Source organism: Equus przewalskii, chromosome 17 (genome assembly GCF_037783145.1).
Source record: "Equus przewalskii isolate Varuska chromosome 17, EquPr2, whole genome shotgun sequence".
Classification (NCBI taxonomy): domain Eukaryota; kingdom Metazoa; phylum Chordata; class Mammalia; order Perissodactyla; family Equidae; genus Equus; species Equus przewalskii.
The window spans coordinates 71275751-71292086 of NC_091847.1; the positions used below are offsets into that span (position 1 = coordinate 71275751).

At 39.9% G+C, this 16336-nt stretch overlaps 1 protein-coding gene across 5 annotated transcripts in view; it reads right to left on the minus strand.

Moving 5' to 3' along the window:
- Positions 1–16336, minus strand: part of HECW2 (HECT, C2 and WW domain containing E3 ubiquitin protein ligase 2) — a 373452-nt gene that overhangs the window by 40449 nt on the left and 316667 nt on the right. For all 5 annotated transcript variants that reach the window (XM_070581715.1, XM_070581716.1, XM_070581717.1 and 2 more), the window contains 2 exons: positions 13928–14011; positions 9663–9772 (listed from right to left, as the gene is read on the minus strand). In XM_070581715.1, the coding sequence (XP_070437816.1) occupies positions 9663–9772; positions 13928–14011 (194 nt within the window). The remainder of the gene's footprint in view (positions 1–9662; positions 9773–13927; positions 14012–16336) is intronic.

Genomic DNA, 16336 nt, shown 5'->3' on the forward strand with positions numbered 1-16336 from the left:
AATATGTGGAATATAAAGCAGGAATAGTAAGTTTCCACACTTCACTCTCTGAAAAACCTACAAAAACTTCTTTTAGATATGCACTATAACAATTATTTTAGACACATAATTAATACATTCCATGATGAAGGGTAGAATAATTTTGATATAAAGACAGAATTCAGATATAATTTCAGAAGGCACACGTCTCCTGGATGCACAAAGAGTAAATAATACTGCTATTTGTTGCACTTAGTAAGTGACAAGTTCTGTAATTCTCTGTAGATGTTTTATGTCATTCAATGGCAAATATCATTAATAAAATGTAAAAGTAACACAGTTTGTTCTTCTTTCCATTGAAAAATCTGGCTTTGTGTCTCAAGGTGACTAACCAACAAGCCGGGATACAAAACTGATGCTGAATATGGGAATCAGACGCAGAGCCATGACAAAAACATCAGATATTTCTACTAAATATTTCACAACACAATGAAAGAAACCAGAAAACAAGAATTGGGAAGCCTGATGCATTACACGCCACGAAGCTCATTAAGTAGTTCGACAAACAAAAATGGCAAGTAACAGGATATATTGGAGTATATGAGGAAGCCATTTGGTGTAAACCTAATTCGGCCTGACCTTGTCTTTCCAAAAGGGCCTGATCAAGGCCGTTGAGCATGCATTGTATATCTGATTTAGATATTCCCTATGGCAAGAACAAAGGCCCTTGAGATAAAGGTGCAACTTCCCTCCCCCTCCCAACTGTTGGGATTTCCTTAAGGATTAAGCATCTTTCCTTAGGCTAGGAACTGATTGCTGCGCTCACCTGTGACCACCCAGCTCGAGACAATAGACTTGCCTCCTGCTACACCCCAAGATAGCAGACCCACTACCTGCTGTGTCCATCAAGCGCTGTGCTGACAGGGCAATCTTGTGACTATTGTGGGAAGGACATTTCAATCATATGTGAAACATCCTGTTTGGGGGTATGTAACCACTCTGTACACCTCACTTCTTTGGTGCCCTTTCTCCCTTCGTGAAGAAAGGCCCCAGGCCATGGTCCTCAGATTTTAGCTCAGAATAAACTCTCCCAAATTTTCACTTATAGATTGGTTATGGATTATTTTCGTCAAGTTCTTTAATGAATGAATCAATTAAGTGATTATTGTTCATTGCTAATACTGTATTTGGTTCAGCAACAGATGCTCAAAATGATTAAGGTGGGGTTGCTGGAGTGGATAATTTAGTTGGGAAGACAGAAATAAAATATATCAAACAATGAGAGAATAATTAAGTCCTAAACTAGATGGCATACAAACTATGGAGCAGAGGGGATAAAACGATAGCCCCAGGGCTGTTCCAGCCCTAATGATCTATTCGATTTGCCACACCATCTTTAAAAATTAGGAGATTTCAAGTAAAAAAAAAAAATCCAGATTTTTCTCTTGGAAATTATTTGGGAACACTTGCAACAACTGGCTTGCATTTCCCTGGGCGGGCTGCTGCTCCATTAGGCGAAGCCTGTTCTCAACCACACCAAAGCCACTCAATGACACTGCATTTGAGATCAGTGTTATAGAAAAGTAACAGTAAATGAGGGTAGTAGAGATCAAAATGGAAAAGACTTTAGGTAGGAGGCTTTAGTAGAAGCAGGCCATATAAACTGAGAATCTATAGTCTACACTGGGGCAAGGCAGGAAGAGCTGAGATAAGCCTTGTACACATGTTCAGAAGACACTGAGGAGAGACCACTAAGCAAGAGCAGAGGGGAGCGCTAGGGAGTATGTGGGAAATTAAATCAGTCAAAAGGTTGGACCCAAATTATGAGAGGCAATTTTAAAAAATCTGGCTGAGGAGTTTGGGCATGGAAGCCTTTATAGGTTCCCTGTAAGGGAATAACATACCAGGGGTGTTTTACTCTAGAAATGATTTTCAGTGTGTTGACTGGATTAAGGGTGGGAAAGAGGAAAGGAGACTGGAGGGAAGAGACCCAATTAGGAGTCCTTTCAGCAATCGAGGCCTGAGGGGATGAGGACTAGACAGGAGTGTGGTGACTCAGAGAAACATCTACCGTGTGAAATAAGAATCAGTACCAGCAGATAAGTAAGGAAGAGAAACAGGAAGCTCTCATGGTAGCATAAAGTTTTTCAAACAATCACAGTAGCTGCCATTTGTTAAGTGCCTGCTATGGATTAGGGACAATTCACTTTATGTAGAGGATCTTGGGAAATCCTTACAACAAGTCTATGAAGCAGGCATTATTATGATTACACATCATCACCACTTTGTAACTAAGGACGCTGAAGTCATATGCCAGTGAATGGTAGGTTTGGGATTTGAGCCAGGTCTATCGGATGCTAAAAGCAGTGTGGGAAACGATGCTGGTGGACATGGGCGGGTGAAGCTTTATACATATTGGGCTGCAGAGGACAGCGTCCAGGTGGATATACTCCACAGGCACTTGAAAATATGGTGCTGGAGATCTGGGGAAGAGATCCAGGCCACACTTGGGGTTTAAGTGAGTTAGCGTATGTTGGGCACTTCGTGCAGTGCTGTTGCAGAAGCCGCTCCATGTAAGTGTTAGCTGTTATTGTTATTGTCTGCATTGAGTTGGACAATAAATACATGGGGAAATGTGTTGGGGCTTTAGGAATGGATTTTAGTAAAACTGGTTATTGATCAAGTATGTCCAGAGGTCTGTTTGCACGGTTATGAATCTTTTACCCAAACTGCTAATAGTTATGTCATAAAGGAAGCAAATAAACTTGACCTTAAAAAGGTCTGGGATGCAGAAGACACTCCTAGCCAGTGGTTCTCAATCTTGACTGCACCTTAGGATCACTTAGGAAGCTTTTAAAAATCCCAATGTTTAGGCCACACCCAAGACACATTACATCAGAATCTGTTGGGGTGAGGCCCAGGCGTAAGTAAGTGTTTTATGCAACTCTCCAGATGACTCCAATGAGCAGCCAAGGTTGAGAACCATTATCCCCTACAGAAAGGTTAAATATAACCAACGAAACACCTGGGCAGCAGCCAGGGCCCAACGCAGGGGCAATGCTTCCTGTGTGTCTGAAAGGCGTCGTTCGCAACATGAAGGAACATGTGTTGATCTCCACGAGCACAAGGCTGCTGTCTTGGCTGCCTGAGCCACAGGGCAGTGCAGCACGAGTCCACTCAGGGGTGGCAGAAAAAAGCCGTGAGCACGGCTGTCTGAGAACCTGTAGAGCAGCAAACCCAGACAGCTCAGAAAGCAGCCGTAATGAATCAGCGTTCAAGAGCATGATCATTGATAGGGAAGAGGATAAAGAGGAAGAAAAGACTGAATGAAAATCTTCCAGGACTGAAAAGAAACATGATTCTTCAAGTGTTGATTACTTAGAAAAAAAACCAAAAACCAAAAACCCAGCATATACTATTGCTGTATAATTTGAGATACTTAAAAGGATGTGGGAAATGCCATAATGCATTCCATCAATATCAATACAGGCACTTGATAAAAACTACTTCTGACTCCATTTACACTCTAGGTAAAGAGATTCAATTATGGAAACTCTGGAGACAGAAATTGCTGAATGCAAAAATTCTTTTACTAATAGTTCTATTATGAAAAATCACTTACACATTACTTCATGGTTTAAAAATTACAGTAAATTATGCCAGTGGCCCTGGTCAAATTCTTAATGCTAGTTAGGTGCAACTGCCAAGAAATTCCAGGGCAGCAATGCTGTTACTTCCACTTCGGAAATCAAAAATGATCTTGTATGATTGAGCTAATAGAATTGCATGGCAATCATAACTGCAAGTGAAGTTCTAGGATACGATACTCCTAGAGAGAGAGTAATTTCATGGACTTCATGGTCTTAAAACAGGAAGTCAGATACAAAGAGGTCAATGTTCTATTTAGGAAGTGATCAAATGCAGGGCTGACTTCATGGAGAGTCAGCATTATGTTCATTTTTTGCAGGAAAAATTTCAGTAACAGATATTAGGGTTCTTTTTCCTCTAACTTTGCTAGGCGGGCCTAAAGTACTATCATATTAGTGTTATACTATTTCCATTTACTGTTACAAAATTGCATAATCATATACAAACTAAAGAATTCTACCTGATAAAATACTTCAGGTGATATGAGAAAAATCTTGGCCTCCAACTGCTAAGAAGGCTGGGTCTTTCTTGATTCCGGGTGTGCCAGGAACCCAGATTTCTTTGATGACTAGCTCCCGCCCCGCGATGGTCGGGGATGGAGCTCAGCCAAACCCAGCACGGCTCAGGCCCCTGAACTGGAATGGTTCAGAAGCCCACTTCTTTCCTGGTTCACTTTCTAAAAAGAAAATCTCTGTGACATTTTATTTACAATTCCTGGTTAGGGAATGAGAACAAACTATCAAGCATTACAGTAATATCCGGAAGACTCCATTTTCTGGAACATAAGCTCAACAATGGAAATTAAGAGAAAAAGAAAACACCTCCAAAATAGTTGGCACGAAACATGAGCACTGAAGTCCTCATGGTTTTGCTCTATTCTCTAGGAGCAGTAAAAGGCCCTAGGTCATTGTTTTGAGATTGTTCATGCTCCCATTTACATACCACTTATTTATTTATTTTTGCTGAGGAAGATTCACCCTGAGCTAACATATGTTGCCAATCTTCCTCTTTTTGTATGTGAGCCGCAGTCACACCATGGCCACTGACAGGCGAGTGGTATAGTTTCATGCCTGGGAAGTGAACTTGGGCCACTGAAATGGAGCGAGCCGAACTTAACCACTAGGCCACCAGGGCTGGCCCTACATACCATTTAATGTTTTTAAAAACCAACTCGCTAATCTGGTTTCTCAGATCTTGGCAAATTAGAAGCAATCTATTAAAAGGGGAAAGCTGAAGGGCATGCCAGGAAGGGCATCCTCTGACAGCATTAGGGGTAGGGGACAAGGGACACTAACAACAACAAGAACAATAACACCTCCACATGTGACAGAGACCTATTTGCTTTCCTTTAGTCTCTGGAATCACAATCTACCCGCCCCCCCATCCCCACCTGCCCAGGAGCATCCTTCATTTGTATTGTTTGGTTCACAGATCATCTCTGTGGGGCTGAGCAAAGAGAAGTCAATAGAACACTTTTTCTAAAAACAAGTATAAAGCTACTTCAGGGACTGTGGGAAAGATGGAGGAAGGGAGAGGCCAGAACGAAGGATGGAGGGAAGGAAGTGGGGAGAGAGACACAGAGAGAGAAGAGAAGAGAAGAGAAGAGAAGAGAGAGTGTTTGTGAAAAGGGCAAGAGATGAGATAAACAGCAGCTCAGATGCTAAGACTCTGGAGGGAGAGAGAGAGGAAATGAGGATCCTTAAGGAGTCACACTGTGTGTTGGGAGAAATAATTCCCTCTCGAATCTCACGCCCGGAGACAACATTCAGTAAAAACCCACGTAGCTCTTTAGTGCTCTCTGGTGTGTTTTACTTCTGTTGAGTGTGACCCGGTGCTGTCACTAGCTTCCAGATATAGTTTGGTTCTAGTCAAGTAACAACAGCTCTGTATGATGATCCCCCCCAAACCATGAAATATCCTCAGGTCACTGAGTATAGGGAAAGAGGGAGAAAGACTGTATTTATGAAAGAGTTTCAGCAAATGGTCGGTTAAACAAATTCTCTGACACTTAAAGTCATAGCTTCGGTTATGTGGAAAATTCACATAAGTGAGCACATCTCCAACAATATTAGATAAATTAGGTGTTATTGCATTTAAATTCCTAGAAATGTACAGCTACAAAGATCCTTAAATAAACTTCTGGGTCCTATATTTGGCAGAATAAACTATATGGTTTTTCCTTCTGGCATAGCGAAGGTCAGGACTGGCATTATAATGGTCCTAGAAAAACAAACCTTCACATTCCAAAATTTTGACAAATTTTAGGTGAGCACTCTAACAGCTGCAAAAAGCAGTCAAAATTTCTCAAGCCCCTCTCTCTTCTGTACTTGAAACGACATGTAAATGTGCTTGGAATGAGGAAAAGTGTGGAAAGTTTATAAGGTTCCTAGGCATTCTGAAAGAAGACTGTTAAAATTTATTATTGTCATAATTTTTACAATATTATTCTCACATCACTAAAAGGGATGAAATTCTAGTCACAAGAAGGAGGCTCAGACCACTTTAAAAAATCTGTCTGAAACTTTTTCACAAAAACTTGAGGAAAACTGGTAGAAGGGGAGGATATTTTACTCAAAGAAACAGAAGATTCCGCCACAGGGTACATGAGGCTAGTCCTGCCCTTGTATCGTGTGGCATTAGTTATAGTTACTTCCATTGATATCAGGAAGTACACCCCAATTTCAAGATCAAATAAAGCCCAACAAAACAGAGTAGGCCAAAAATATGGAGATGATTCTTCCGGAAAATTAAAACCACCAAAAACACTGCTAGCAATTCAGCTATATTTGGGTTATATGTCTTTGGAAAATGTTTAACTCTAAAGCTGCTTCCAGAACGCATATTTTATTGCCACCACGGGTTACTCATGTACATTTGTGATGCTAAATGAAAGAGAGGCAAACTTAGTCACCCTTTAGAATGCTCACACAGTCTCAAAGAATGTTCAGCCAGTCTGCAGGAGCACATGCCTTGGTAGGGCTCGGAAGGGACTGAATCTGGTGATCTACCTTTCTCTCAGGGAGGATGGGCCACAGAAAAGGCCTGGAAAGGTGAGTCTTGGCTGGAATGAGCAATGAGCCACACAGCATCATTTCGTTAACCATAAAGCATCAGGTAAAGGGATGACCCGTTTTTAAACTTTACCATAGGTTCCAGCTAAGATAAAGACCAGTCAGAATGATTAAATATCTAGGCAGACAGCTCTGCAAATCAGGAAGAAATGGGTTCATATATTCCAGTTCTTAATGGTTCAAATATTGACAAATTACACTGCTCAGAACCAGATTTCCAGAAAGAAAGAAAAAGGGATAAATTAACATTTATTGGATGTTTGTTATGTTCCAGGTACCAGGCAAGGTGTTCTCCACATAACCATGGGAGGTGGTTACTATTATTCCCATTTTACAGAAAAAGAAATTTAAGTTCAGGGAAGGGAGTAAATTGCCCCAAATCACTCACAGTTGGTAAGGCCTGCAGCCAGCTATGAATTCCATCAATTTTCCCCCTATACCTTTAAACTTACCCGTAGTGTCATATATTTATTTTTTTTCATCCTGTATCATCAAAATAGGTGTCCCTACTTTGTTCCAGCTGTCCTGTGCTTTTGCCTCCAGTGTCCTCCCTTCCCACAGGCCTGTGCTGCGTTGACTGCTGCTTCTTTGCCCCATTCAGTGACCATCTTTCCTTCCACCCACATCTTCTGACCTCTGCACACACCCGTGCTCAGCTTCCCCATCCTAAAACCTCTTCCTTAACTCTTCTTCTTCTAAGTACTATCTTATTTTGCTTTCTTTCACTTCCAAACTTCATGAAAAGAATATTCTACACTCCTGGCGGCTACTTCACATCCTATATCATTCTGTAACTGGTCACATTCCAGTTTATGACCTATTTATTAATTAACAGAAACTGCTTTGACAAAAGCCATATTTAACTTCATGATTTTCAAATCTAACGGCCTCATTTCAGACTTCACCCTTCTTGAATCCTTTGAGCATTTGGCCCTGTTAACCATTCCCATCTCTTTGGAACCTGGCCTCCTGCAAAGACTTTCCTAAGTCTCTTCCAAAATCCACTGGCTCTCTTTCTTTCACTTGCTCCTCTATCCCAGCCCATTCTTTAAACATTAGAGTTCCTCCTGTCACCATCCTATTTTCTCTCCTTTTCAATGACTTGTCCTCCCTCATTCCTCTACTCTACCCTCTGGGCTTCACCAGCCACCAGCATACTTGTTTTCCTAGCTGCTAACCTCTCCTGAGCGCCATGACTGTCTTTTCCAGTTGTCTCTGGGTATCACCAGTTGGATGGCCCAAGGATTCCTCAAAAAAACATGTCCAAAACCAAGCTCATGTAACCCCTCCCCTCCAGTCTAATCCTTTTCCTCTCTTAGTGAATGGTGTTACCATCTGCCTAGCAGTCTAGGTGGTGAGGACCTCAGAGTCTGTCTTGACTCTTCCCTACCTGGACTCCAAGTCCTACATCCTAGTGTCTCTACATCCTAGACAGTCTTTGAATTAATTCTCTCTTCTCCATCACCATTAGTCCAGCCCTTTATCACTTCACCTCGATTCATGCAACAGCCTCCCAAATAGGTTCTCTGACTCCAGGCTCTCACCTAATACATGCTCCATATTGCAACCAAACTGAACTTTGTCAAACAGGATATGATTCTGTAAATTTTGAGTGGCTCCACATGGACTACAAAGTAAGGCTTCCATGACCAGCCAGCCCTAGGCGATTTTTCCAACGTGAGCTTTGAGAACCTGTCTTCACTTGTATCTGTTAATTTGTCCTAAACTACTCCTCATGCTTCTGTGGCTTAGCTTATGCTACTCCTTTACCTAGAATGCCCTTCTTCCTTTGGTCCACCCGGAAACTCCTATTCATCCTCCTTCAAGGCTCCCCTTCGTACCTGTTGTCTTCGTCTTTCCCCAAACACCCCACGCCCCTCTTGAAGGAGGAATTGTCCCCACATCTGTGTTCCCGTACATCTCTTCACTACAGGGTCAACCACAGAGCTTTACAGTCATTTGTTGACTCAGTGCCCCACTATGAATCCTGCAAAGGCAGAGACTGTATATTATTCATCGTTGTAACACCAGGGTCTAATTCAGTGCTTGGATCATAGTTGGATGCTCAATAAATCTGTGTTAAATGAACAAATTAATAGACCTTTTCCTGTTTGCGGTATTCAATTAGGCTGCAGCTTCGTTATCATGTATATATATGTGAAAACACATGCTATATATAAAAGAACATACAGCAGCTTCTAGTGACACATAAGGAGGTGGATTTCTATTAAAGTAGTTTTAAATTCTGATAGCTAATAAAGTGTGAGCAATACATTGCCTATAATGATAAATACAACTGATATCCTTGCAACATCATGACTGCTTTCCTTTAAAAAACCTCATTTGCTAAGCTGCATTTTCTACCATTCATTCATTCATTCATCCATTCGCTCATTCATTCACACCATACCTCTTTCAAAAAGAATGTGAACTTAGTTTTAGTTAGTTTCATCTGTCAATGAGTTCGATCTGCCCACACAACTTCAGTCTTCCCGTCTCATGCAGTTTGTGACTACTGCAGGGGAAAACTACCTGAGTCCATTAAACTGACTAATTTTAATTCTATAAGTTTTTGAAAGTAGAGATTTCTTTTTATTATTCATTGAATAAGTCTCCTAACTAATACTTTTTAAATCCAAAAAGCTAACTTAGTATTTTATGCCCTAATATTTTCCAAGATATATTAGGTACTATACATCACAACGAAAAGTAAATTCTATATCTGAGTATATCATACTACTAATATTTATCCTCCTGTTCTGGAATGTCATTATCTTCTTGTCAAAATGAATCTCCATGGAAACAAGCCAGTTTTAAGAGAAAGGAAGTGCCGCACAATGTGTACCTGTACTAACACTAAAGATGTGTCCAAAGTGTTCCCTTACCGTCCTACGTGAGGGACAGAATGTCTGACTTTGGGGCTCACCCCTCAGAGAATTCACAGCAAGCAGCACAGGGACTCACCTGGCGAGTTCTGGGGAGAGGACACGGGGGAGCCACGTGGGGACTGACAGTAGCTGGGGTGGAGTAAGGCATGTGGAGGCACATATGACATTATCTCTTCTTCAAATAAACTGGGGAAAGATAAGAAACAAAGTGCATACTTTAGGAGGGAAAGCCTTGTTTTCACAACGAGGAAGACAGTCGATCTCCCACTCTGACCCCAATCCATCCGAGCTCCAGTTCACACCCCACAGGGAGCATCGCCCCTTTCTCCTGCAGGTAATCCTTGGGACAAAACGGCCCGCTGCTGCAGCTTTTGTGAAACCTGTGGTTATTCGCCTGTTTTCCCACCAACTTTGGACAACATGATTTCAATTTTGCCTCTTAAATATGTGAGTTTGAGACATGTTCATTTGAAAATAGTACCTGGGTTTTTAGATTTGGGAATGAGATTCAAACACACAATGTTTACAGAGAACCCATAATAAATACACAACATGTGTTCTCTATCTTTATTTCAAGTGATATACAACAGGGTCTCAGCTTTCAAAGAGCTTAGGATTTAATTGGATTATTAAAAAATAAAACAAAACACCTCCTAAATAGTAACAACTGCTAAACAATTAGCTCTCTTATTTACTCTGGCTTTATAATGGTTTTCAAATGTGAGGATTTTGATCTTAGATTATTCAACCCAATGTCTTCTTTCTCCTCCATATTGAAATTTCTGTTTCTAATACTCTCTTAAAAGATAGTAACCAGGGATCTGAGATCTTGGAATCCAAGACTTTTCACTAAATATTATGATAAAGAAAAGTACTATTAATCGCACTAAGCTCAAATATAGAAACACTTGACAAAATAGAATTAAAACAATAAAAATTAGAGGACATGTGATTTTTTTTTTCTTCTTCTTCTCCCGAAAGTCCCCCAGTACATAGTTGTATACTCTAGTTGTGGGTCCCTCTGGCTGTGCTATGTGGGATGCCGCCTCAGCATGGCCTGATGAGCAGTGCTGGGTCTGCACCCAGGATCCGAACCAGTGAAACCCTGGGCCTCCGAAGCAGAGGGTGCGAGCTTAACCATTAGGCCACGGGGCCAACATTTTTAATTAAGAGGTAGAAGCAGGTTTTCCTCAAACTTGGCCAAATCCAAAAGCCTGTTACTGTTTTCAGAAAACATTCAGAAGAAGGGGCAACAGTTTAATCTTACACACATTTAAGGAAAGGACTCCTAAGGGGTATAGTCCTGGCTCGAAACTGAGGCAATTTTGCCCTTCCCCTACACTGTCCCGAGACATTTGGCAATGTCTGAGGACATTTTCGGTTGTTGTAACTGGGAGGGGGGTGCTTTTGGCATCTAGTGGATAGAGCCTAGGATGCTAGTAAGTATCTTACAATGCACAGAATAGCTCCCTGCAACAAAGACATATCCAGCCCAAAACATGAATCCTTCTGAGACTGAGAAACCCTGGGTGACAGCGATGCAATAACACTTTATAATTCTTTCTCTGGCTCTTCGTTCACAGGCACACGTCTGCTACACCACTGCAGCAAAAGCATTTTTAGCATGATATTTTTTAAAGCCATCTTTCCACTTTTAAACTACAAAAGGCAAAAGATTTGGGAACAGAAGCAGTAAGTAATCATGTTTCTAATACCAAATTAAGCCCTGAAACAGTCAGTTTTCTTTTCCAGTAAATCAACAGCCATTGTAATAATGTGAATTTATTGCTAAGGAAAAGTCCTGTGTAACACCCATGTATCACTTTGTGATACCACAAAGGTCTAGAAACCTACAGCTACACTAACTGAAGAGGAGGAATTAGCTTCCTCGCCTCAGACTCCTACAGCTGTCTCTTTGCTCCATGACATTTATCATGTCCTTTATATATACTCAATACTCAGAAATCTTTCACATGGACAGGAATTTTTTTACTTGAAAATTTTAAGACAAAAGTGACATAGAATAATATAAAAACACTCAATGTCATCCAGGATTAATAAATGTTAAAACTACTATTTTTGCTTCAGACAAACATACATGCATACTTATAGATCTGTATATATCTACATATAGATGTATATGTATGTGTGCATGTGTGTATAGGAAGTCCCTTTTGTTCTCTATCATGACTTTATAAGTATCATTCCTTCCCTTCCCTAATTTTATATTTTGCAACATATATGTATAGATGAACAATATATAGTTTCGCCTTAAGCACTGCTAAAAATTACATAAATGCTATGTAAGTACACAGCATTCTCAAACCTTTTTTTGTTCACAATATATTTCTGATATCTATGTTGATACATAAGGATCTAGTTGATTACTTTTACCTTCTATGTAGAAGTCCATTCTACGAACAAATCTGTTTATTATCCCTAAATCTTTTGACAAATATTTACTTTTTTCCCAACTTTGTGCTTTTATCAATAATGGTGCAATGGAACATTCTGTATATGTCACTTTGTGTACATGTAAAAGAGTTTCTTAGCGTAAATATGGTATATATCTAACAGCAGAGTTGCTCAGTCATAAGGCTTATGACTTTTCAACTATATAAGATATTGTCAAACTGTACTATGAAGAGGCTGTAGAAATTGAAATCTCACCAAATCCAGACAACATGAGAGTTCCTGTTTCTCCTTTGGTATTATCAGACTTTTTAACTTCTTCAAATCTAATAGTGTGAAATAGTATCTCATTATTTGAATTGCATTTTATGATTATTAGCATCTTTCCATAAGTTTACTGGCTATTCAAACTTCAAGCTCTATGAAATGCCTTTTTATATCCCTTACCCGTTTTTCTTTTGGGTTTTCTTCTTTTAAATTGATTTGAAGGCATTCTTTATGTATTCATGATATCTTTGTTTTATGTGTTGTGAATATACTTTCTCAGTTAACACATAACACAAAGAAACTCATGCAAACTGTGGTGTTTACCAAAGTACAAATATTCTAAGCTATTTGTGACAAAATATTTAAGACTATACCATCTAAAAATTATTTAACTAAGGACAGGTGAGCGATAATCATGACTTCTGTTTTGTACCCATTTTTGTTTTTACTAATTCCAAAAGCAGAATTCTTTAGTTTAAATGAAAAAACTTAGATTTCTAGAATGAAGTGAAAGAGTCATATCCTAGGCAGAATTTTGTAACAAAACTTACTATTTTATCACCAACCAAACTATGGTAGAAACATCACACTCCACGTTAATAGACCAATAATCTTCCTGACCATCCAGCACACTACACCCTGCTTTCAGAACCAGCTCAGTACCCCATAGTCGGAGGTCACCTCCTACACTAAGAAGGGACCTCACTCCCCAGCAGGTCTTGTTCAGGGTCAAGTGAAGTGAAGTATCTAGGGAAAGTGATTATATCCCTTTGAATTACGCTCCAACTATACAGTGAAGGAAAATAACTTTCTGGCTTTAGTTTTACAAATATGGCAGTTAGAAATGGTTAGGGTCACGGTCATCATGAACAACACGAACGAGATTGTCAGCACTTTGGGATAAGCAGAACATGGCCTGATACGGCTCCGCATGCATTCCCTTTAATTCTACGGAGGTTACAGAGGTGGGCGTCCCAGCCACTGGAGGGAGCAAAGCAGTATTTCACTCTGGCCTCCTACATTTGACGGATATTATTAAAAATGAGGAAGTCTTTTGAAAACTTGCCAGTTTCCCTTCAAACTACCCTAAACTTTAAAACCAAAGCTGATCTAACCATCAGGAAAGAAAATACAATTAGTCAGTCTTATGAAAGGGGCTATCAAGTTGGCAGTGAGTACCAATGACCAAATTTCAACTTTCTTATCTGATTTCCCAAAACTAAACTCTCAAAACCATAAAGTAAATAAATCATGTTGAATCAACAAAAGGGGACAAAGCACATTTTGAGAAAATAATTTGAAAGAAAATATAAATATGACCTCTCTTCTCCTCTGGAGGGGTAAGCTGAAGGGATAAGCCCTTCTGTTCCATTCTGTGAGTGGGACATTCTATTCATTGGCCTCTACAAACCTTTCCCTTCTCCCATACCACCTCCTTTACCAGTAAAGTAAAAACAAAATCAAACAGATCTCAGAAATAAGAAATGCAATCTGAAATGAATTCTCTCTAAACCAGCACCCTACATCTTCAACATGAGTATTCCATAAATCTTTAAGAATAAAGGAGATATCTTTAGGCAACCAATTTTGGCATATTATTTGCTAAAAAGCTCCACAATATCTGATGACAGGAGACGTTCCACAAGAACTAGCATTACTTACCTCAGCAGCATAACAAGGTCTGCATCACTTGAAAGACGCACCAATCCTGGGGTCCCTTCAGTTCGAATAAATTGGATCTTCTCCCTATTCAAGCAAAGAAACAGCTCAAAATATATGTGGTAGACTTTTGGGACATAACTCAGTGCTTTAGGCACCATTTTAAAAAAGAATACGTGGCAGCTACTGTGTGATAAGCCAGGAATACACATTCAAGAGACACGGTCCTTGTCTTCAAGAAAGACTTCGTGAGCATCAACATCACCCAGTTCTAACATTGCAAAAAAATTCTTTTATAGGTTTCAGCATTTTGCTGCTCAAGTATATTATAGGCAGCAGTACCATCCAACCAATAAAACTCAGTGTCTGCTTTGAGTTAAAGCCTCTTGTGGGCTTGACTCTAAGCAAGAGTCCAGACCATTCAGGTTGATTCCCTGTCATTCCAAAAAGGAAGTGTGTAGGGATATTCATCTGTTTTCCTGAGGGTATACCTCTAAATTATGTGTGATGAGCACATTCTCACTTGGAAGCATACAGGATCTATGCTTTTATATATTCAACACAAAAGAATACAGCTCTTTCAAATAACTGAAAGCTTGAAACACTTTCAGTTACTACGGGGGTGAAAAAGACTGTGTGTAGATTCTTGCAAATGTATATATACTTATACATACACATATCAAACACAACAATGTGAGATACCTCTACCATTATTTTATTATAGATATATGTGATAACACCAGTTTTTTCTTTTTGTTTGCTCAGTCATCATGTCACTATTTTTAATTCTTTCTATGAATACAATTAAAAAAAATTTCTTAGTTGCTTCCTCTCATTTCAATCACACTATTTTAAAGCACACATGTTAATTTTTATGCGAATTATAAAAAATAACATAAACTATGGTACTGAAAGCACTACATTTGACAGGAACATAGGGGCCAACGCAAGTATGCCATTTTACTCTAAGTGCTAATGCCACATATTCTGACTCCTGTATACTGTAAAATAAAATGTCAGTCTCTGATGTAAGTATTTATTTAGACTTAGTTCTTATCTATAGAACATCTTGCTTTTCTGTCTGATATTTTCAAAAAGTTCCACTGCATTTTATATTTTCAAATTCCAAATTGTCTTCTTGATTGGTTACAGGCTTGAAGGCAATGAGAGGGAAGGCAAGGTTTAACTGTTGAGATGAAAAATTTCCTAATGCACAGAAAAGTCAAATGATTTGCCCTCAGCCACACGGCTTACTAGGACAGAGTTCAGTCCTCAGCTCTTTCTGGCTAGATCCATTTACACAATATGTTAGCTTATGAAGCATCTAATCTTTGGTATTGCCACATTTCCTTTCCTGTCCTTCATTGCCAGTAGACATATATACCACGAATGGCAGATGTGCATGTAAAGAACCGGTCCAGAAGAGAAAGGCCAGCCTCTCTGCTTAAAGTTATTTCAGTTTGAAGGCTCAAACCAGGTAGAACATTTTCCCTCAAGTGTTACATTCACATGTGTGAAGCACATGACGGCAACCAATGCCCCTTATCCGGTGAATGATTTTTTGATAAGAGATTAAAAGTTGGCTTAAAGAAGCTAAAATAGAGAAGAGTTATCCTGTTGAAAAAGTGAACAGTAACTTAACCAAAGAAGTACTCTTGTAAGGGTCAGTAACAATATGTTTTGATCTTGAAGAATCAAAAGCTATCTCCAACTAAGCACAGCTTATCTCCTTAGTCTATCATCACAGCGAATCCAGGCGAACAGACCCAAACCAGAAAACAGACAGCGGAGCGCTCGCCTCCACCTCCCTAACTGGAGCTACAGAGTGGGCTGAGGGAGGAAAAGACAGCATGCTCTGGACTGCGGCCCGAACGCTTCCTGTGAATAAGGAAAAGATCATAGCTTCCTGAGTCACAAGGATGACAGGCTGAGGAAAGGAAAGGGAAAGACACCAGAGGAAACAGGCCAATTGGGAAACTTTTCATCACTTTCCAGGTCCTAACTATCAGGCAGCGATGGCAACTGGTCTGATTCTTCAGGCGAGAACATACCACAGGCAGGCTGAGACTAGTTTTCTATCAGGCAGCTAATTTATCACAATGACAGGCTATGGGTCATATGCTTCCAGGAACAAGACCCTGGAACATGTTATCTGATGTACATCGTACCACTAAATACTTTTCTTATATTCGTTCATTTTTTCAGCAAATGTGTTCTGAGTACCTACTAAGTGCTGGGCACGGTACACACCCTGGGAATCCAACAGGGTGTAAGACACAGTCCCTTTCTCAAAGAGTTCATGGTGCAGTGGAGGAAAGTCAATGGGCAATTCTAGGATTATATGAAAATATTTAAACCGTTCCATTCACTTAACTGAACTCTTAGGCCGTATACCCACTCCTACAAAGTCCT